At 34.0% G+C, this 23266-nt stretch overlaps 3 protein-coding genes across 8 annotated transcripts in view; 1 reads left to right on the plus strand and 2 right to left on the minus strand.

Moving 5' to 3' along the window:
- Positions 1 to 15490, minus strand: part of Klp3A (kinesin-like protein 3A) — a 44479-nt gene extending 28989 nt beyond the window's left edge. The window contains exons 1-7 of one of the 3 annotated variants that reach the window (XM_074179045.1): positions 15288 to 15490; positions 14965 to 15234; positions 14619 to 14883; positions 13812 to 13986; positions 13506 to 13720; positions 5944 to 6153; positions 2740 to 3079 (exon numbers count right to left, since the gene is read on the minus strand). In XM_074179045.1, the coding sequence (XP_074035146.1) occupies positions 2740 to 3079; positions 5944 to 6153; positions 13506 to 13720; positions 13812 to 13986; positions 14619 to 14883; positions 14965 to 15195 (1436 nt within the window). In that variant the 5' untranslated portion in view covers positions 15196 to 15234; positions 15288 to 15490. The remainder of the gene's footprint in view (positions 1 to 2739; positions 3080 to 5943; positions 6154 to 13505; positions 13721 to 13811; positions 13987 to 14618; positions 14884 to 14964; positions 15235 to 15287) is intronic. The other 2 variants (XM_074179044.1, XM_074179046.1) reach the window with 2 other exon arrangements.
- Positions 1 to 23266, plus strand: part of pip (heparan sulfate 2-O-sulfotransferase pipe) — a 530582-nt gene that overhangs the window by 480394 nt on the left and 26922 nt on the right. For all 4 annotated transcript variants that reach the window (XM_074179052.1, XM_074179053.1, XM_074179051.1 and 1 more), the window contains one exon: positions 18277 to 18344. In XM_074179052.1, the coding sequence (XP_074035153.1) occupies positions 18277 to 18344 (68 nt within the window). The remainder of the gene's footprint in view (positions 1 to 18276; positions 18345 to 23266) is intronic.
- On the minus strand, positions 19539 to 23011 carry LOC141483943 (uncharacterized). The gene is made up of 3 exons (XM_074179059.1): positions 21746 to 23011; positions 21351 to 21663; positions 19539 to 20289 (listed from the first exon to the last, which is right to left on the minus strand). The coding sequence occupies exons 1-2, from the start codon at positions 21880 to 21882 to the stop codon at positions 21372 to 21374; spliced, it is 429 nt and encodes a 142-aa protein (XP_074035160.1). The 5' UTR covers positions 21883 to 23011; the 3' UTR covers positions 19539 to 20289; positions 21351 to 21371.

The following is a 23266-nucleotide window of genomic DNA, read 5'->3' on the forward strand; positions in this document are numbered from 1 at the left end:
ATTTAAAACACCAGAAAAAATTATGCCAAAAATGATGCAAAGTTGATACAGTTTTTAAAAACAGATAAATATTTCACTGTATTTCCACTTTTTGCGAAATAGCTTGATACATAAGCATAATTAAAAAACAATATCAATGAAAAGTCAATAATTTATTCTTCACTGCACTTTTCAAACAGTTAAACTTTGATTTACTAATTACGAAAAATTACAACGAAATTAAACTAAGGGTACTGTGGAAACAATTGAACTGAACTGAATAAGCAAAATATTTTATTGTCATATGACATTTGTTGAATAACTCAAAATACTGTTTATCAGTTTTAGATTTAAAATAGTTTATTCGTTGTCTAGTGTGTTGTTGAAAATGCTGAATCTTCAAGAGAAAATTAAAATCGTTTTAATATGCGGCGAGAATACCAGTCACCGACAAGTAGCTGATATTTTCAATGCCAGACATCCTGCAAGAAATATTCATCAGTCAACAGTTAGTAGGATAATAGCTAAGTTTAAATCTACTGGCTCGGTTGAGAGTAATTTTAGAAAAGCACATCAGCCTTCTAGACATACTGAAGTGGAATTTGAAATATTTTTGGATGTCGTAGAACACAAAAAAACAAGTATTCAAGATATTGCAGATAGAACAGATGTTAACCGAGTGTACGACGTATTTTACACCAAAATAAATTTACTCCTTATAAACCGAAATTTATCAGTACATTAAAAGAAAGGGACTTCGATATGCGCTTGTATTTTTCTTTTTGGTTTCAAGGGGAAAAAGAAGAAAATTATCATTTTCCTTATCAAATTTTATGGACAGATGAAGCGACCTTCTCTTCAAATTGCGTTGTAAGCTCGCAAAACTGCAGGTGGTGGGCAAAAGAAAACCCACATTTCGTACTCAAATGTCGAGATCAATATTCGTTTAAGACGAATGTATGGTGTGGCATATTAAACGATCAAATTATAGGACCATACTTTTTTAGACATAATTTAAATTCTGCGGACTACCTACACTTTGTGAATACCGAACTATCTGAAGTTTTGGATAATATGCCCCTTCAAGTAAGAAATGTTGTGTGGTATCAGTGTGATGGTGCACCTATTCATACTACAAGGGTGGGTAAAGAGCGTCTTTTGGAAATATTTAGGGGCAAAGTAATCAGTCGCAATATGGAACACTTTTGGCCGCCTAGATCTCCTGATATAACCCCACTAAATTTCTTCTTGTGGGGTTACTTAAAACAAAAGGTGTATAAGCAAAGACCTTTTCGAGATATAAACCATTTAGAGGCAGTTATTCGAGAATGTGTTGTAAGCACGAAACCCCGTAGTATAAAGAATGCAGTTAAAGATGTTTTAAAAAGGACAATTGATTGCATTGAACGTGGTGGAAGGCACACCGAAATGTGACTTTTTATTTTGTATTTCTATTGGTATTTACATGGTTTAGGCATGTGTTTCGATTTGATTTAGTGTTCTTAATTTAAATTATAACTTTATTTTAACAGATGTTTGTTAGAATTTTTTACGGTTTAGTTTTCTAGGCAACAAAATCTAAATTGATTTCTGAAGTAATTTTGTTCATTCATATCTCATAAAAGATATTTAGTAAATGTGAAATTACTTTCGTATAATTCCTTCCCTTAGTTTAATTGCGTTGTAATTTTTCGTAATTAGTAAATCAAAGTTTAACTGTTTGAAAAGTGCAGTAAAGAATAAAATATTGACTTTTCATTGATATTGTTTTTTAATTATGCTTATGTATCAAGCTATTTCGCAAAAAGTAGAACTGAAGTGAAATATTTATCTGTTTTTAAAAACTGTATCAACTTTGCATCATTTTTGACATAATTTTTTTCTGGTGTTTTAAATTTTTGCGAAATAAGTTGTATTTAGAATTGCAATTGGTAATAAAAAAAGATAAGTTAGGCATAAAGCACTAACTTTGTTGAGGTTTGGCTAAATTTGAGAAATCGGCAAATGTCAAATTTTCGAAAAACTGTAAAAAAACTAAATTTGTACTAGAGAGCTAAAAATTGGTATATGGGTAAAAAATGAAAAAACAATCATCTTTTCTCTTTACCGATTTTCGAAATTTCGAGCAATAACTTCTGAACATTTCTGAACATTTTTTGGAAAAAATGTCAAATTTGACAGGGAAGAAAAATCACTTGATCGGTCATACGCATGTCATTTGGCATAATTTTTAAAGCACAACCTAATGGAGATATCAAAAGTTGCTTGAAGAGATGAACAGAAAAAATCCCATTTGATGCGGACTTTATGTGTGACACTGTATATGTATATAAAATCTAGAAAGGTTAATGCAGTCAAGCTGCTGGGCCGGCTGGGTTTCCACTATAGGCTCTTTGTCTTCAGTTCATTATCAGTACAGTAAAATTAATTGTAAAATGTAGTATGCACCTGTGAGCAGATAACAGCTCTACTACCCATTCTCATTTGAATAGAAGAATCAAACATACTTAATTTTTCGAGGAGGAAGAGCTACACTAATGAATATGAATATATCCCTCAGATTTGAGGCAGAAAAGGCGGCATACTCCGGTAATATTACACATCATACATCATGCATTCGCATTATTATTATTATATTAATCCAATTAATACTCTTCAAATAATCTAAGTATGAGGAAAGAGTTGATTTCATATTTTTGTACAACGTAAGTGTCCAATTTCCCACATAAAACTATTCAAAAAAAAAAAATATTAACTCACCGAATTTCCATTTCAGTCTTTTTTTGTTCATCGCCGATTTCCATAAACTGACTCTGAATTTGCTGAAACTTCAACAAATTGTCCTTAACTACTTCTGTATCATTGTTTTCCAGGCCCAAACTTATGTTATTGAAAGTAACATCATATTGATCCTTCAAGGCACATATTTTATTATTCAAAGCTTCATTGGCACTTTGCAATATCATAATTTTTTCATGTAAACCAGTATTGTCAAGTAAAGCAGCAGAAAGTTGTTCTGTTAGATCTCTCAGTTTCAATTTTAGTTCAATTATTTCTCGTTTCAATAACTCTAGCTCTGCTGGACATACCATTGGACCTCCTGAAATCATAATGAAAGTTGTTCTAACAATTGTCTATATTTCCTATTGACCAGAAAATTAAATAGGAAATAGAAGTACTTCAGAGTATTTTGAGCATTAATATTTTTTTTTGATATGTAAGTACGTAGTGTGTCTTCTTCTACTCTGTTTTCTTGCGAAGTTTAAAAAAATCTGTTTTTCCGATAACCAGCTATCGCACCCCTACGACCGACAACCATCAGAAGTCTAAACTTGTGCGAGCTATGGATTAACGAGGTCTTACCTTTTAACGTGTGATTCCTAACACGGAGTGCAATAAGATATTATCAGAATTGGACATAAAGACATACTGGAAACTCTAGATCCTCCTGCAGCCTACAGATGTTTCCATGAGAAATTTCCAACGATGCATGAATCATTAAACGTAAAACAAAATTATCGAAATGGTATACTGATTTCACCCACCCTTTCTTCTTATTGTTGAAATTAACTTTTTTTGTAATCTTTGGGCAAGTTATTTCAAAATGTAACTGCAATGTTTTTAGGAAATTGTTGTATTGATATTGTTGGATCTTACACAAATTCAAGTTCTAACATGAAAGAAGGTTTGAAAGATTCCTTTCATTATTACTTTGAAAGATTTTAAATCTACTGTCTTTCTCAAACTGAAACACTGCTAAGTATTAGCCATAATATGAAGTGAATGTAGTTTTAACGAATTAGTTGAAAAATCTATTATAGAAGCAAAACAAAATTGTTATAAAAATCAGTTGACAAATTCGTCGATATCCAAAGTCCTGTGGTAACGAAGATGATTGTGGGTATTAACAATCGACACTATGTGACGTAACTTGGTTTGAAATCTTTTTTTAATTTCTAATTTCTTTTTCAACTTTCACTTATTTTACTCTGTGGCCATTTTTATTTTGTATATTGATTATTTTATTCACTTTATTGTATTTTCATTTCACATTTTCACTGCTTAATATAATTAATATTTCAACTATTCATTCTAATTTTATTTGTTCTAGAAGTCCGAGACAAGCCTTTGATAATGTCTACCGCAGTAGTAGACGAAACGTCAGGCATAAAAACCTTCAGACCACGGCTATAAAAAATTGGAAAATAGCTTTCACACAGTATTCTCCGGCCGTGAAAATTTACATTCTTTTACTTTACAAACGTTCAAAATTCTATGAATGAAGATTTAAAAAAATTACAAGTTGATTAAAGCAACAAAAATCAACTTAAAAAAAATTAAATAATGAAACAGACCTAATATAATACAAATCTTGTATTATATTAAGAAAATAAAGAATTATTATTATTGAGATATCCGACATGCCGAAAATTCCATGAGTATCCACTTTATGTTATTAATCTGATTTTATTCAGAAATTAAAAAACTAAACAAGTTATATCTCAAATATATAGTCATGAATAAATAATTTGCGTCATTCACTAAAAATGTTATTAATCAATTTCTCAGTACTTTCCAGTTTAAGTCTGATGACTCAGTCTATAGATCTTCATAAATAAAACCGACCTATTTCAAAGAATTCAAAATTTCTAAGGCATTTCTGTCAGGTCTCTGGAAAACACTGTAGCCTCGTGGAATTTATTCCGATTTTTCGCCCGTCTTTTCATGCCACCCATTGCAACAATCTTGTTCCCTTTATTATTTTGCACCGGACCTTTGTTGAATGTTTGTCATATTCTTCTGGACAGAATTCGGGTTGTCCACAATTTGTTTGTCTCCCGTATTTCGGTATCTCATATTCACATAAAATGTCTCTGCCTGCTTGTTGCATTTTCTGCAGCTAAAGTTTCCTTTATACAGCCCTATTTTGTTCAGGTGTTCTTCAAATCATGCTGGGTCAATACCTTCTCTGTTGAACAGTTCCTCAGTTTCCATTATTTTGTTTCCTATTGACCCTTTTCCTTATCTGGTCCCGTATCATAAATTCTGGTATTCTCATAACTGGTTCAGTACCAATATATGTAGTTGATAATATATGCCTAGCATGCTCATCAGCTTTTTGATGGCCTGTGATGCCTGAGTACCTTTGTACCCAGCTTCGTTAGTTTCTTCATTTCCTCATGGCACACCCAGATCAGTGTCTCCAAGTCACTCTTAGTGAGAATTTTGATGCGTAAATTTTGTTGAGGAATCAAATTAATTTTCTTTGCCTCATTTTGAGCATAGTATACACATGACTGCACCTACTACAGTTACTAATTATAGCCAAACATTAGTTGATCACGTATTGTCCAATCTAATCAATATTATTACATACATACATTACTGTCTGAAATTAACTGATCACTCCACAAAATGAGTGAAATTTTTGACACACATGGTGAATATTTGCAATCATATCAAAACTAAAGTTCTGAAAACTTAGATCATATAACTAAATGAACAATGTGTAAGTGGTCTTTCTTTGCTACCAGTTAATCGACTTTGGTTGGTTTTTTAGAGGCGCCCAGCAGATTCACGTTCAATTTTTACATTCATATTCAGGCAATGATTAAATGCTAATTTTGGGATCAGTACATTATTGTCTAATTCAAACTTAGTTTAGTGAAAATTCATCATGAAGTGGTCTTAGTTACTTCAATATGTTATCATAGATTTTCACCACAATAATATTAGGTTCGCTTTAAACTACTGCATTACCCTCATGTCTACTAGTAATTAAAAACATAGATAGATTTAGATAGATTTTTAGATAGATTTAGATGCACGTAGATACGTGCATCTAAATCAAAACATGTTTTATGCAGTTTAAATACCAGGAATACAGGTGATGGACTACTCTCAAATCAAGTACTTTTTTGCATGTGTAATAGTATAGATATACATAAATAAATGAAATCTTACCTTGACCTAAAATCTGTAACCGCAACTGTTGAATAGTTCTCTTCAGATCATTGATTTCTGCAACCTTGGCATCTTGATTCACTATAGGCTTATTTTTTATTTTCCTAGCTCTATCTGCATAACGCAGAGTAGAAAGTGTTTCCTCGATATTGTAATCAGCTGGGCTCACACATGCGATCATTAGTGTTATGCTATTGCCTCCCAAAGAATCTAAAAGGTATCATATTTAAATAGTGCGGACGTAAATAGACCCCCACCCTCTCAACTTTTGAATGAAATCAGATATCAAGGTCGGACAGAGTTTATGTAAAATAGTATAATTTTTTATCACTTTTTAATGAGAAAAATAAAAGCCAAATCATCTAAAGGAACAATTCGTACAGGCCAGTCTCAACTCTCTACAATGTAGGTTAATGGACTGCCCCCTATCAAAAAACAACTACTCCCTTGGCTAATACCATGAAGGGCGTTGGATTATATCCGACAGGTGTCAGTGCAGGATTCTTCACTAAATTTATCCCTGCATATGCTGTTGGTGATACAACTGCCGCAATAGATTTTCAATTATTGGGACACACCTGCAGACCAGTTTCGGGCTGTTTAACCACTCGTCACTACAAGGTAGTGTCTATCATCAACGTAAAGTAGATGATTTCCGATAATCGAAAATCGAATTCCTTCCAGAGTATCATTCCTCGAACCAGGCTGAAGCGGACAACAAACAACAGGTTTGTCATCGTCCCATCTGCCTGTGAACGATGTAACAAACCGCATATCCAAAATTTGCCCAATTCCTCGTAAAAGTAAAGAAAACTTTTCACATATAGTCAGTGGGCATACTAGAAGACTGGCTATAAAAAAAATCATCTGAAGGAACAATTTGTTCAAGCCAGTCTCAACTCCTTACACTGTAGATTAATGGACTGACACCTATCAGAAAACAACTACTCCCCTGGCTAATACCACGAAGGGCGTTGGATTATATCCGACAGGTGTCAGTGCAGGATTCGTCACTGAAGTTATTCCTGCATATTATGCTGTTGGCGATACAACTGCCGCAATAGATTTTCAATTATTGGAACACACTTGCAGACCGGTTTCGGACTGTTTGGCCACTCGTCAGCGCAAGGTAGTATCTATCATCAACATAAAGTCGATGATTTCCGATAATTGGAAATCGAATTCCTTCATTGTAGCATTCCTCGAACTAGGCCGAAGCGGAAAACAAACAACAGGTTTGTCATCGCCCCATCTGCCTGTGAATGGGGTAACCAACCGCATATTCAGGAGTTGAGACTGGACTGAACAAATTGTTCCTTTAGCAGATTCGATTTTTAGCGTCTTCAAGTAAGCCCACTGACTGAATGTCAAAAGACAATAGTGTTGCATCACTTGTGATAACTCGTCTGATAGATATTTCAATTCTCTATTCAACATTTTTTAATTTTTGAAAATCAGATTAGCTATTCTGAGTAATTAGCAGATTCATATTAGCTTTGAGGATTCACAAACAAATTATAAATATCACAATTTCAAGAAAAAATGTATTCTAAACTCACTTCAGTTTGTTCCAGTAAAAGTTTGAATTGATCATTATTCACTTCCTGACAATAATGAAGATTTTTATGAAATTAATTTTTTTTTCATAAATTTACTTACAGGTCCACCCCTTTATTTATGAATTAACCACAATCACACAATGATATGTTATATTAAAATACATTCTGTAACTCTTGAAAAAATAAGTACAGTAATCTATACTAATATAAATGTGAAAGTTTGTGAAGATGTATGTATGTATGTATATATGTTTGTGGCTCTTTCACACCTAAACAACTGAACGGATTTAGATGAAACTTTACATAAATACAGCTTATACATCAGAATGACATATAGGCTACAATTTTCAAACGTTTTGTGTAATTTTGGTCATATTATAACGATAAGTATTAGGTAAGTCGGTAAAATTCTTGCTCCCTGAGAGCTATCTTGGCGTGCGCTGCATATACCGTTGGAGTTACATGCCGATAATGTACCTTAAGATTGTTTGTTCATCACAAAATTTAAATAAATAAATAAAAGTCCGCGACAGCATATATCTACCTCTTATGTGGTAGCCACTATATGCAAAATACTGAGCCATAAATATAATTGAATTGGATACTTTTTTCACAATGCACATTTTAGAATACCTTAAACTCTTATAAAAACTGATACAATTGTCGTTTCAAGTATTTAATATAGATAAACTTTGTCTTTCACACTAAGTAATTTGGACAAATCGTTTAAAAGTTATAACGATAAAATTAACTTGACGCAACGCAGTAAGCCATTACGCGACGCGTCAACTGTAAGACGACGTGGGACGATGCGCGGGGGTATAGGGGCGGTCTAAGCAATGAAGCGCCATCGCCGAAAACGCGACTCGAACGCTGGCACACGCATGAGGGCAAACGTCGTTGACGGTTGTGTTACTTTGCGAATTTCTTTATAGGTACAGCTGCCGGACTGAGGCATGGCCAGTGAGAAGCCCCTCCCTCAATACAATAAGTATGTATGTACGATTTCTCCCATCAGTCACAATTCAGTCCGACAGCCGTAACACAATTTTATTCTCCAAGCTATTCATTACTTAGTGCAGTTGACATATTGTTTAAGTTACTGTATTTTTAAAGTGAAAATATAAATTACATGCTGTTGCCCTCTCTTATATTGACGTACAGCCGAAGCCACTGAACCTAGAATCTTGAAATATGCAGGTAGATTCTTTGTATAGCATAAATAAGCATCAAGAAAGGGAATCAGGAATTTCCACCCCCAAGGGAGAAAAAGAAGGGTTCACAGATTGTATTGAATTTCGTCAGTTTTGAAGTTGGAAGCCAGTTTTGGATTAATAAAAAAATATTGTAACTATTTGTTTAAAATGGTCTGCCACGAAACTTTATGTCACAAACCAAATTCTAAGCGGGCGAAGTCACAGGCAACAAGTAGTAACGCATATAAAAAAGCATTAATGCAAAAATCTGTTATACAGAAGCTTAAATTTTGACCAGTAAATTAGCAAGGTGCACTATTTGATAATTTACCAAGGCGAAATATTGGGCTATTATATAAATAACTAGTTTGACTGATGGAACAGCAAAAATTTCAGGGTTTCGAGTACTTTTGCTTTGAGACTCCGAAATTTATCATGGACAACAGATTCATAAAGTCTATGTCCCCAGAAAGCATCTTGGAAAAAGTACAAAGATCAAAGTATTTACGGTCTTATTCGAGGGTTCTCACCTTTATCTTGACTCTCATTTCATCGTTAGTTTGTTCTCTAGGGATATGAAGTTTATAGCAGTACCATATAGCAACTCTGCTCAAGTAGGTACCGTCAATAGAGTAGTTGTATTGAATCAGGGATCGTTTGTGTGAAAATATTATAAACTGGCACTTGCTGGCATTGAGCGACATTCCATTTTAAGCAGACTATAATGACAAGGTGTCAATATCAAACTGCAGTATGTGGCAATTTTCGAGTGTATTAATTCGTAGTTACATCTTCAGGTCGTCGGCAAAAAATTATGATCTACAGTATTATGAGGATTTGGAGAGATCTGATAATAAAGGATGAATAGACATAGTTCAATATGGGATCCTTGCAGAACTCTTGACAACACAAAGATCTTGTCTGAGCAATTATTTTTTATTTTCACATGCTGCGTTCTACTTAACAAAAAAGTTCTCAACCATTTTACAAACCATTCTGGAAAAACCAAGGGCCTCAAATTAAAATAACATGACAGGGTGATTAACTCGGTCAAAGAGTTTATAATCTGTGTAGATAGATTCTATTAGAGAATGTTCCTCAAAGGTTTGCATAATATCACGTTGATATACAAGTAAATAAGTAATTGTTGATCTCTGAGGTTCGAAGGCTGTGAATTTTTGAAATTTCTCCACTCAGGAAGACACTGACAACCTCAGTCGCGAAAGCCTTAACCATTTTGTCAAAAACCTCTACAGGAAGGAAATATGGAGATTATACGACCAACTTGATCAGTCATCGGATATTAATCAAGGATGTATAAACCTCTGAAGAAGCTAGCCACTCGCGCCAGCGAAACGTCAGGAAGAAATTCCCAAAATCCACGGCCTTTGAACCCGAAAAATAGTGACACTGAAAACCTCGGCCGCAAAAGCCTCAACCATCATGCTGGTAATGATCAGATGTTCCTATGCAAGACAGAATATATATTGGCAGATAGTTTTCGATAACACTTCAACTAACGTTCTTAAAAAATTGGAGATTTGTAGCTTGTGAGACAAATGCCAAAAAATGCATGCTGGCCGAATGATGCATTTTTTCAAAGAGTAGTGGATCAATTTGATAGGCAGAGTTAAAATGCTACTGAATACCTCACATTTGCTAAATTCAATGTGATTCGTATTGATCATTTTGAGAAAGAGTTACATACATTGTTGACAATGATTTTGTCACTGTAGCAAGTAGAAAATTGGCTAGTGAAAAGGTTAGATATAAGTTATGTAGCCTTATGAATAATGCATTGTACTACTAATCTCATAAATATGTCATATGTTACTTAGATAAGTACACTAAACGATGTAATGCTTTTACATTAATGATCTAATGCACTTTTCCTTTTTATATATGAACTCTGATTTTCTCAAGATTAGTCAGTCAGTAAGTTGACTCTATTTATTGTGCAGCCGATGGCTCTGTCCTAAAGCTCATTGAGTAAGTGTAAATAAACGTTTTTAAAAAGTCTTTCCATTGTTTGGAAAACATAATTTATATTGTCGCCCACGGAAAGAATGACTACGTTAAGGTGCATAGTGGTTGGCAGATCATTATTTGACCTAGATGAATTCAGAAATCTCCAAAATAGTGTAGGATCGAAATGTATCTTATTTTCAAAATTGGCAATGTGACACTCTCCGGAAAATTCCTGGAAATGGGCGATATTCATTATGAGCTGTTTCAATTCACTGAAAAACTATGAAAGATATGATGGGAGTTTTTGTTTCAGCTCAATTATTTTATAGAATGTTTTAGCTGCTGGATCAAATACTTGTCAATAATATTATATTAGTTTTGTACTTGTCACAATTCAGCACCATATCACAATATGTCAGAAATTGCAGAACTACTGACAACACTGCTAGGAGTTCCTAAAAGCTGTTAAGTTATTTGTTGTTATTTTTAGAAGTATTCTTAATGAACTAGATAGAACGGTTGAGATTTTCTATTCAATGTTCACTGATCGACTAAATTATGATACTCCACCGTTTTCAAAGGTTTTCGAGTTGTTAACTCTATTTCTGTTGGAAACAACGAAATTGAAAACGTAATGAACACACTGTGTTGCCATTATGAAATGTTTAGGGTAATTTCTTTAGGAGCAACTATGAGCTCTAGAGTAGACTGTCATTGTGTAAGGTAAACTAAAATTTCACCAATGCTCACAAAAATCTAAGGGTGTCATATCAGGTGATGTAACGGGTCATTCTAAAGGATCAAGTTTACCCATTCATTGGTTTGGATAATTGTCATTCGATATTAGTTGAAAACTCATTCGGGTTTGACAAAGGTACACGCAATCCTTCACATGAGCCCACTAGATCACCTGGTAAGACACCTCTAGATGTTTTTGACGGAATATGTGACATCAAAAGTGTACACAACCACAATTCATTTCAGAACTCGTGGATAGAAAAAGAGGTGCTTGTGAAGAGACTTCAATACTGTAAGGGAATGAATGATAAACTTTATGAAAATTTACTGGAATGAACTGTAGTGAGTTTTTCATAATTTTATTTTTGAAATTAGTTGGTTTGCAGATTCCTAAAATGAATATAAAACTGCTAATTACTTTCTATGTAAATTTTATCCGACCTTGATATCTTGTACCATTCAAAAGTAAAGAGGAGGGGATTATTTATGTAGTGACTGTATATTTTATACTTGCAAAATAAATAAGATGATACTGATAGAAGTGAGCAATAAAAAAAATACACTATGTCCAAGATAAAGAAGGAGAGTGGTAAAACCGAAAATCATGAGAAATACAAAGTTGTTAAGCTAGAAAAAAAGTTGAACATTTTAAACTTGTTTGAGTGACGTTCCAAGGTTTAGGAAATTTTTATTGAACAGCTTGAAAAATGGCACTGATGGAGTGTTTTGTGTTTGAGTACTGTCACAAAAAACATCTGAAAAAAATCAAAACAAAATTGGCGAATATTGGTTATTTTCAAATATCAGAGTTTTTCAAATTTTGACATCACTCAAATAAGCTCTGAAATGGTCAACTTTTTCTAAATTAAACTGACTTTGTATCTCTCACAGTTTCCGATTTTCGCATGCTGGGCATGTTTATCTTGAACAGTAAAAAGTTATATATACCATCATGAGATAGCAACTGACGATGTCATAAAATGAAGTACACACTTGATTTAACTGAAACTCTGAATATCAAAACAAAGAAAAAAATCAGTGCAGTTTATATCTCTCGCCAAAATTTTTTATAGAAATATGTATATATAATATATTACTATAAATTATTTTTGATTTGGGTATTTCAGTCAATGTCTGCGGGCTATGGAAACAGTATTTTTTGTTATTCAAGCTTTCGGAAAGTATATTTTTCTCCTTCATCAAGAATATCTACAAAATAAAGATCATGTGAACATTATACAGCAATAGATATGTTACAAAAACTAACCAAAGTTAGTATAAAATATAAAAAAAGGCATATGAATCCAAACATAAAAACGAAAAGTCAAATGCAAAATTTGACGTTGAAAATTTTGTTACAGCACCAGAGAAAATGTTATTATTATAATATTTACACATACAGTGAGATTTAAATGTAAGTGTAAGTGAAAAATTATTGGTAATATGATATTGAAATTATTTGTTCAATTTTATTTATCAAAAGTTAAAATATAATTGTAAATTTGACTTAAATTTTGTATTTCTGATTTTTTGTTTAAATTATTATTATGTTTACTTATGTGAACCATTTCTAGAAAAAGCCTTTTGAATTTATTATTTTCAACTGTTAAAATTTTAGTATTTTGATAATCCATAACATGATCTGAAGAGATAACATGTTCACCTAGTCCACAGGAACGTTTGTTTAGTCTGCAGTCACTTTTATGTGAAGTGATTCTTCCAGATAGATTACGACTGGTCTCACCAATGTAAATTGAATTACAGGAAGGACATGGAATATTATATATAACATTAGATTTTTCTTTGTTGCTGAGAAGGGTTTTGATTTTAGAATATAGGGTTGAAATTTTTTTATAAATCTTGGTAGAAATTCTAATACTTTTTATGTCACGAAATATATTAAGTAATTTAGGGGTTAAATTTGGAATATATCTTATAGAATAATTATATATAATTTGATTATTCTCATTAGAAGGATTACCTGTTTCGGAAATTTCATACCTAATACTACGTGAGGTTCAAATATATAATATATGATCTATGTTGAATTATATAGTGTATAAATATAAATATATTCCTCTTCCATGAAACTATTATTTACCTTTGAGTAATCTTGTTAAGTTACTGTCCCTGTATGGTATAAATCCATTTTGTGTCTTCTCATCTCCTAGACAACTTATAACATTTCCAAGAACAAAAAGGCCTTTATTTATGTTAACACCTTCTTTAAATGTTGTTCCAATAGCACCTGTTTTTTTTGGGCGCTCAGAACCTGCCAAATCCACCAAATGAAGCTTGGCTTGTTTATTTTCGCTGCTGAAATATCAGAGAGAATACAGATTAGTGATAAAATAATTGTTTATTGACTTTTGGTTAAATACTAATTAGTGCAGAAAAATATATTCACCAATTTTCTTTATTCTGCATTGATATGTTCACAGTAAATATAGCGTGACTTCTGGAACTCTGGGAATTCATAGCAGTAGAACCAGTAGCTCTTCTACAAGAACCCCTCTGAAGTGCCTCCAAAACATCGGTAGCAGATTCAACCTTAACCTCGGTTAATCCAGGAATGAGAATTCCTGAAAGACCCTATTATTATTTATAAATTTATCAAGATTTGTAGGTTGTAGATACTGATTTGGTTAGGTTTAAAGTGAACTTGATTCATTACAAGAAAAAGGAAACGTGCATCTTAAATTAAAGTTACACTAAATATTTATCCATCCGTGCATTATCCAATTTTCCCAATAAATTTTATTCAAGATCTAGTTTCACTACACAGTAGCTTCATCAGTTAGTGTCAAAAGTTTAATTTATGAAGCCACTATGTAGCTACAGTGTGAAGATACTATGAAAATTATATAATTACCATGGACATCATGGTTACTGTTTCAATTTTTATCAAGTAATGTGTCAGTGTATTCATAACTAAATAACTAACAAACATAAAGTAATATATATGCATACATATTCGTTATGACACTTGACATTTTTGTTCTATTAGCATACCATCTCACCAAATGTACTGAAACACCTTCCAGTTTTTAGAATTCAATTTTGGTAGATAGAAACAATGAATTAAACGAGATGAACTTTAAATCATTCAAATAAGCATATGACAGGACTACAAAGAACTCATGAAAAATATTAGTTCAACAAAATGTCATTTAGGTTGCATATTTCTACCTTAAGACTTAAATAAGTTGGTTACCTTTGACAGGATCTTCTCTCAATTCAACAACACACTGATCCCTACTTTTTGTAGAGAGCAAATCATATAGAACTTCCTGGTAGAGTTCCATAAATGAAACAGTTACAGTGAAGTTAAATACAAAATTGTCGTTAACAAATTCAAAAATATCTGCTATGGCTCTTGGGATGATTCCTGTATCTTCTTCACCTGTATATGCTGTACCCATCGAGTGTGTTTTACCTGAACCAGTTTGCCCGTACGCCAAGATAGTAACATTGTACCCCTAAAACCATTTTAGGGTAACATCAAATAAATGATACATTATTCAACTACGATATATTATTCTACCATCATTAGTGCTTACCTTAAACAGATTTTCAATTAAAGGTTGGACACATCTTTTATACAACTCAATCTGTTCGGATTGTCCTGACAAAACATAATTGTAAGTGAAAGCCTTGTCCTTATCTATGCTTTTTACAACAATTTGGTCATTTTCCTCCACAACCTCGAGAATTTCCTTACATCCTCTTTCAATTTCACTAAAAACTAGAGGCCTTACTCTTACTGCAACCCGAACCGACACATCTGCCATTTTTATGGTATTTTCGGCACCTACAATCCTGTAAGTGCACTGAAATGAAAAAATGTTAATTTTCAAATTAAAAACTTATTCCATATACCTACTCACCGAAAACCAAATCGGTTTATTTAAAATGTATTTTCAAATAAAAACTATAAAGTAAAATCACGTAAAAAAAACCTTTTCAAGATTTTCGTTATACGTTATAATCGAGCTGTCTTTCTTTAAAATTCAAATTGCAAGGATATAATTGGCAGTTGATAAAATAAAGGAAAATGACATTTGAGGTTCTATCGTTAAAGGTGTGTTTTGGATATAAGAAGTTTGTTGGTGCTTTTGAATTCTTAACGTATTCCTATGTCCTCTCATTTTCTCTAGGGACCAACCAGATCAGCGAGAGAGAAAGACAGCCATATGAAAATCATGCTTAGAACGCTCACATAGCTCGAAGAACTTAAGAGTTCTGGGTATTAACGTCTTATGTCAATTTCATGGAAAATGCGTTCCTTTAAACTGCTTGGGGCTCTCTCAATAGCATGTTTTGAAACTCGTGGCGAGTCATTCAATCAGAGTAAAATAATCTAAGAGCCTTCGAATGCCAGACCTTTGTTGTTTAATTGAGTTAAAACTGAGTTTCTCAGTGCATGGACCTAACAATAAATTGTAACTGTACTTACAATATAATGTTAAGACTGAATTTTATGTGTTATTTGGCTAACTACAAAAGGATAATTCTTTAGTAGCCGGAGATTTTTGACAGATCTAATACTTGTCCAAGCAAACCTATTGCGTTTTCCATGTTACTTGAAAATAAAGGATAAAAATTCAATCTGCTGAATTATCTCTGGAAATCAAAAAACGCAAACATTCAAATTTCGTGAAAGGATGGCTTTGGCTTTCTACTTCCCTATCTTAAAATTGATTTCTTCCTTTCTTACTCTGGAAGATTCTCATATATTTTGTATCAAGACGGGAAAGTAGAAAGCCAAAACTTTGCTTTCCCAAAAATTATTTCCTTCTAAAAATTAACCCCTTTCAATTTGAACAAGATTCCTATGGCTGGAATTTAATCAAATAAGCGAATGAATGTCATTATGTTCTGTCATCGATGACGAGTAGATTAAACTAATTTCGTGAGATGTTGTATTTTATGCATGAATTGAGTGTTTTTTTCTCATAATGTTATCCAGATTTGGTAGGTACTGAAGAGCGAAGAGCTGATAAGGCGAGTGTTTCACGGCGAAACATCGGATATCTACCAGTAAGGATGACAGTGTTCCATGTAATTAAAATTTTACCTTTTACATATACTACTTGCTATTACGTAGCAATCCTGTGAATGGTATCTGAATCAATTCCATAACGAATGTTTGGAATACATACAGAATAGAGAAAAGTGTTTTTGTATAATTCACTGTTCATATAAAAGTATTTGTTTCGAAAATATTTTTCTTTCGTATAATTCAATGTTTATATGAAAGTAGCGGTTTCGATAGGGCTTTTTCTTCCAGTGTGTGTCTGAAAGTTATTTGCATGATCTACACTTCTATGTAGTACTTCTTTTGAAATTAATTGCTTTCTTCCTTTCTTTGGAAGATTCCCCCATTTTTTTGTATCAAGATGGAGTAAGTAGTACAAAGCCAAAAATTGTCATCCCCAAAAATTAGTCACTCCTAAAAATATACCCCTTTCAATTCAAAAACAAGATTCCTTTTGGCTGGGATTCAATCAAACACGTGAATGAATGTCATTACGATGTGATCGATGACATAAGTAGATCAAACTTATTCCGTGACATAAAAAATCGTAATTTATGAATGAATTGTGTGTTTTTTTTTATACTATTATCCAGATTGGTACTGAAGAGTACTTTACATCGATGTCTACCAGTGAGGATGACAGTGTTCCATGTAAGTGAAATTTTTTAATTTTCATTCATTATACTGTGTAGAAATCCTGTGAATGATATCTGATTTTGATTTCAAAACGAATGCTTGGAATACATACTGAGTAGAGAAATTCAGTGTTCATATGAAAGTACTTGTTTCGAAAGAATTTTTCTTCCGTGCAATTCAATGTTTATATGAAAGTAGTTGTTTCAGGAGGGCTTTTTCTTCCTGTCGTAGAAGCACTTCAAATCATACAGAGGACGCTATCCGAAGACGAGGTTCTGGAAGATAGAAAACTTACCTATTGAAGTAATCGTGGAATTACTAGGGTGTTCTGAAATTTTCATCATAAAACAGGAAAAACAAATAATCTACTTCTGACACCAAATTTTACATTTTATTCGTGGGTTCGACAATAATTGACCATACTGTACAATCAAACTAAATTTGATTTTACTACTATATTTCTTATACAATACAAAAACTCTACCTGAACTTCAGACTAATGCTCAAATGTCTGTTCTTATTAGCTCACTTCACACTGCATTTTTCTAACTAAACTGCTGCCCTGTGTCGTGGTAATGCTGACATATCTCGATGGAAGTCTTTGAAGGCCTGGAACGATTTTCAAATAGATGCGGCATTTCAGAAATATCGAGAAATAGAGAGAGAGAAAGAGAAGTAGGGCTGAGCGTGACCTCGATCAAGTCGCAGTCGATCGTGGAAGACCAGCGTCGATCAGCGTATTTTTTTAGGGGATAATTCAGAACAATATTCAATACCAGAATAATTGACGTTTCCTTCATTTTCTTGTTTCCTTAAAGGGTGATATCTCAAAAATGAATCTGCTTGTTTGAAGGACATCAATACAGATGCTAAAATTGTTTTCACATGGTGATATTCATAGAGTAGATTTCAAAAATATATACTAATTTGAGTTGATAGTAATCTCTTGTGGTATGTTTTATTGAATGCTACCATCGAATTCTGTTAAAATTAAATCTAGTTCTAAGTACTCTAACAAGTGAAAGTCACAACAAATTGAAAAGTTCAATCGCGATCAATTTTTAAAAATTTACACCCATACCATATCACAGAATATGAATCGACATGCAATTTTCATCCATCATTTTAATAAATTGAAATGAATCATTTATATTGACAGCAATGATGCATCAAATCTCTAATCTCAAATATTTTTCAGGTGAAACCGGTCCTGCTGGAGAAACTGGAGTTAAAGCTACTATGAAATTATTAGAGAGTACAGGAGAGGTGAGTAGACGGCAATATACAGGGTGTTTATTAAACATGCGGCAAAAACTTAAGGGACTAATCCTTGAACTATTTTAAGGATATTTTGTCTTTTGATGATTTTTGATAGGGCGCTTTCTTTCTAAGATACGTACCGAAAAAGAATTTCGATAATAACAATTTATTACCAAAAATTACATGTAAATTTTCTTAATCTACAAGAACTGTTGAAAATGACGACCCCCGCTCGGATGCAAGATTCCAATATTTACCTCATCGACTCCCGAACTCTTTCAAAAACACCAGGATCACTTACGAGACATACTGTTCAAATTGAAAGTCTGCAGCCGTTTGTAGTAATCGGAATGTTGTTGATAGGTACAAACGGAATTATTAGTTTTTTATTAGGTACTTGGTAGGTCCTGTAGTACGCTAAGCCTCTTTTTATTTCGGCTACGGTAATAATTTTAAAATTACCAAAATTATTATTGTCGAATTTTGTTTCGCCCCTCTTATCTTCGAAACAAAACGCTCTATCAAAAATCATCGAAGGACAACATACCCTTAAGCCGGGCGCAAACGACTGGTGTAGTTGGCGAATAATCGTTACTTGCGTTTACTTGCCATGTCGTGTGAGTGGGTTACTTGTACAATTATTTGTCACTCGTTGGTATTCCATTTGTGGTAGGTAAAAATGGCCCGAGTCAAAGGAATCACGATTATTCGTTTACTTCCCAAGTACACACTTGTCTATACTTGTATAGGAGCTCAAACGAAATGCACAAATAATTGGCTGTTACTGCGACTATTCAATAGTTTTCAAGGCCTAGCAGAAGCGTACAGACATTTTGTTTCTGTTTGTTTCAAAAATTGAAATGGAGTGGACAAATTGTTTTGGAATTTCTTGATTTTTATGAAAATGAGCCGATCATTTGGATGGCTGAACATAAACACCATAAAAATCGTAATGCAGTTAATGATGCGTGGAAAAGAATACAAGATAACATATCTGTCCAGTGTACTATAAATGAACTGAAGAAAAAAAAATGTTTCGCTAATGGCCACATTTCGGCCTCTCATTAAAAAAAGTTAAGGCTACATCTGGAACTGGATCCGGCGACGTAGAAGTTTGTAGGCCTACTTGGTTTGCGTTCGAAAAAATGGCCAGATTTTTACACGGCATATGTGAACCCAGAAATACCCAAAACACAGAGGTAAGTAAAAATATACCTTTTTATTAATATCATACATTATTAATAATATGAGACTTCAACAATAACTGTCTTGCCATGAGACCCTTCCTGTTGGTTTAAAATATTTGCAAAATTAATTTCGTATTTCTTGAGCTTCACGTCCGTTCTTGGTGACTTTTTGAGTGGCAGGAACGATGACATATTTTGGTTACCGTGACGCCACGTGCCAGGCAAAGTTTGACCGTCCTTTTCCGTATCAAAAGTATCTGGTGGTGAATAAAGTGTGACAGCATGTCATGACTTTCATCGATACTTTGTCTGGTTCAAGTAACATAGGTGCTCTAAAAACTCTTAAAACCGATGCTAGTAGGTATCCCAAATACATTTTCAACAATACGTCGAGCACGTGATAAGCGATAATAAAAATTCTTTCATCGCTGCCTTTCACATGAAGTCCGTGGTATTTTTTTAATAAATGGGTCCCTAAAGCAAAGCATCGTCTGCGTCGAATACATATGGATAAGGTGTGCGAGTGTAATTAGGTAGTGGTTCATCTTCAGGAATCATCAAAGCATTTTCTTCAAGTTTTTTAAATAAAATGGTATTACGAAACACACCACCGTCGCTGATACGACCTTGACATCCAACGTCCACGAATGTAAAAAGTAATTAGCATCAACTAGCGCCACGAAAACTACACTGAATGTTTGCTTGTAATTGTAAAATTATGCTCCACTGTTCATTTGCTTCCATTCTTGCGAAGATTTTGGCATCTGCAACAAATATACATAATTAGGAACTAACTTTTTCGAATTAATTGATGTGCTTTCTTCTAAGAGTTGGAAAATTTGAACACCACGGAAGATGACAGTACTGAGAATATCTACGAAGAAACTGAACCATTTGTCACCTCTGACGAAACCCATGACGAAACCAATGAAGCAGACATGTCTACTGAAACTTTAAATCCAAACACACAGGCAGGGCTGTGTAATATCACTTCACAAACACAATTCAAGGCACCAACACATACTGCCAAAAATAAAAAAAGAAAGGCTGTAGATGTAGCTGAAAATCGTATGGATGAAGCGTATAAGATATTCAAAACAGCTGTAAACACTGAACAACCAAAACATACCCTTTGCCATGTTTATTGGTTGTTATTGGTTGGTTGCTGAGAAATTAGAAGCTTTCGATGAAATGGATCGAATTGTAGTAATGAATGACATTGATAATTTATTGTTCAGGGCTACACTGAGGCATATGGAGAAACGATCGCAGCAACAGTATGCCACTAATAATCTTCCTCAACACTATCCTTCTCGCACAAATCAGATGTCTTATTCAAACAATAGAACCTCGATTAGTACCGAACAACCTTCTTGTACTACTTTTACATAACTTTCTGCCGTAACTGCAGCACCTCCAATTCATACTTTGGTTCGACAAGCTCCTCTTGCACATCCAGACTCCCAAGTTTCACAAGCATACTCTTCTTTATGAATCCCATCCATCTTCAGATCACACTTATGTCCCATTCCTTTCACGACCACCTTCTACACTGTGAGCAAATTACTATCCATCGCCAGAGTACCAGATCGAAGCCAACTCAGCTACAGCTCAACAGGAACGCAGCAATTTTGTACCTACCCCACAATCTTCACTGTATTAGTTTCATTTAACAATGATGTAGTAATTATGTATACTCACCGTAATAGTTTCAGTTAACAATGATTTTATGGTTACATCACCGTATTAGTTTCAGTTAAGAATGACTTTATGATTATTGATGATAGAATTAAAAGGATATGAAAACATAATTGTAGATACTTACTTTTATTTGATCCTGCAGAACCTAGCATGATGCATTGCATTCTTCAAAAACGCAGGTGGATACTGTTTGTGGTGACATTTTGCATAGATAAGATAAAATTTTAAAACTGTCACCTATAGCAAAAAATCTCAGTGCAACGCAAAATGTTTCTTGAACAGGAATCGCCTTCCTTTTATTGGTATCACGTTTCGTTATCAGAGGGCCTATTTTATTGAGTAGGAACTCAAAGTCAACAGCGGACATTCTACAAAAATTTTCGAATTTTCCTGAAGGTTCTCGTTTGAGGTCCTGTAGCATATGGGTGGCGCTATATCTACAAAAAAGATTTATATATTTTTTTTTCACTTTCTGTATCTAGAATGCTGTTTTAGTTAAAGTTAACTGTAGGTACTTACCTGTCTCGACTTTTATTTAACGAAACCATCCACCATCTTCTTCTCCTCTTTCTTTTTAATTTAATTAAATAAGCAGAGCTCATCATAACAAACGCCGCTGAAGCAACAAAGATATTTTCCAGACGACCGCTATCCATATTGACCGCCACACCACTGATTCTTTATCAAGGTTTTAAGCCAAATGTTCGCGCTCGAGTACTTGTACATTGTACACGTCGTGTGAGCGCCCTGCTTGCCATAGCAATTCGCAAAGCTCGTATACTTGCCAAGTACGCAAATAACTGCATATTTGTCAAGTACACGAGTCGTTTGAGCCCGGCTTTAGAATAGTCCGGTAATTTTTTGCCGCATGTTTAATAAACACCCTATACGGGACTATTCAAGTGGATGCCTGGGAATCTCGTAAACGATATAAGATATAGAGTCGGTTGAATTGTAGCCAAGTTTTTATAGTCGGGTACTATTGGTTGACACAAAACAATCAACTTATGCTCTTCCGAAGATATAAAGCAGAATTTTTCTTGATTCGGGAAGTAAGCTGGTGAATGTGTGACGGGAGCGTTACAAAAAGTTTGATCGGCCGAGGTGAACGGAATTTGAGATGGAGGTATAAGTTAGTGAAGATAGAAAGAGATTGAATTACGTTTCGTATATCTAAGACTATGTGCAGGCCTATTGTCTGCATCGCACTATAGGACTGTTGGAGCAAGAGAGAGTAGTTCGTTTGTGAGTTTGCTAGGGTTACGCGAACGGTGATTTCTTGATTATTTAATAATAATAAAAATAATAACATGTCGTGGGGCCGTGGACTTTTGAGTTTGGAGTGTCTACATGACAGAATGGTACTCGATATAGCCTGTAAAGTCGCAGGATTCCGGATCCCCTTCTCTGCATGCTCCGTGACCATGAGAGAGCAGGAATTTGAGCATTTCTCTTCAGGGTAGCTGCCCGGGCAGCTGATGAACTCGGTTCAGTTTTCGACACTGAACGAGGTGACCACAACTCTGTCACCGAGATGGAATCGTTCAGTAAAAAGCTCATAATAAAGCCGCAGAGATCACCTCACCTCTGGGGAAACACAAGGATAAGCCAATGCATGGGGTCTTCTTCGATAACATTGAAGAGCTTGGCTTATCAAAGCGCCTAACTTTCGCTTTTCTCAGGTCGAGTGGGCTGAAGTCAGAAACTGAGGGGTTCATTATGGCTTGCCAGAATGGTGTCTTCAACACCTTAGTTTACCGCAATCGCGCTACGGGGGATATTGAATCCGTTGTGGGGAACGAGAAATGCCGAATGGAATAATGGTGAAATAAAATACAAGTAAAAATAAAACAATTGAATAAAAAAAATAAAGAAATACAAAATGAAAATAAAGATAAAAATAAAAAATTTAAGAGATTTTAAGCCAATTTAGTTCACGACGTTTTGTTTGTTAGTATCCACAATTGTCTTCGGGTGATGACTGGACTGATTCCTCCTAGAGATGACTATTTATGGGTCAATCGAGTACTTTCACTTATC

Source organism: Leptinotarsa decemlineata, unplaced genomic scaffold (genome assembly GCF_025532065.1).
Source record: "Leptinotarsa decemlineata unplaced genomic scaffold, Ldec_3_MD MMD2_tig00004307_RagTag_RagTag, whole genome shotgun sequence".
NCBI lineage: Eukaryota > Metazoa > Arthropoda > Insecta > Coleoptera > Chrysomelidae > Leptinotarsa > Leptinotarsa decemlineata.

Excerpts from the sequence above, each read along its gene's own strand:
- LOC141483943 (XM_074179059.1), bottom strand. The coding sequence starts at position 21,882 with ATGGATAGCGGTCGTCTGGAAAATATCTTTGTTGCTTCAGCGGCGTTT. Across the intron at positions 21,664-21,745 it reads TTAAATAAAAGTCGAGACAG|ATATAGCGCCACCCATATGC; the intron begins GTAAGTACCTAC and ends TCTTTTTTGTAG.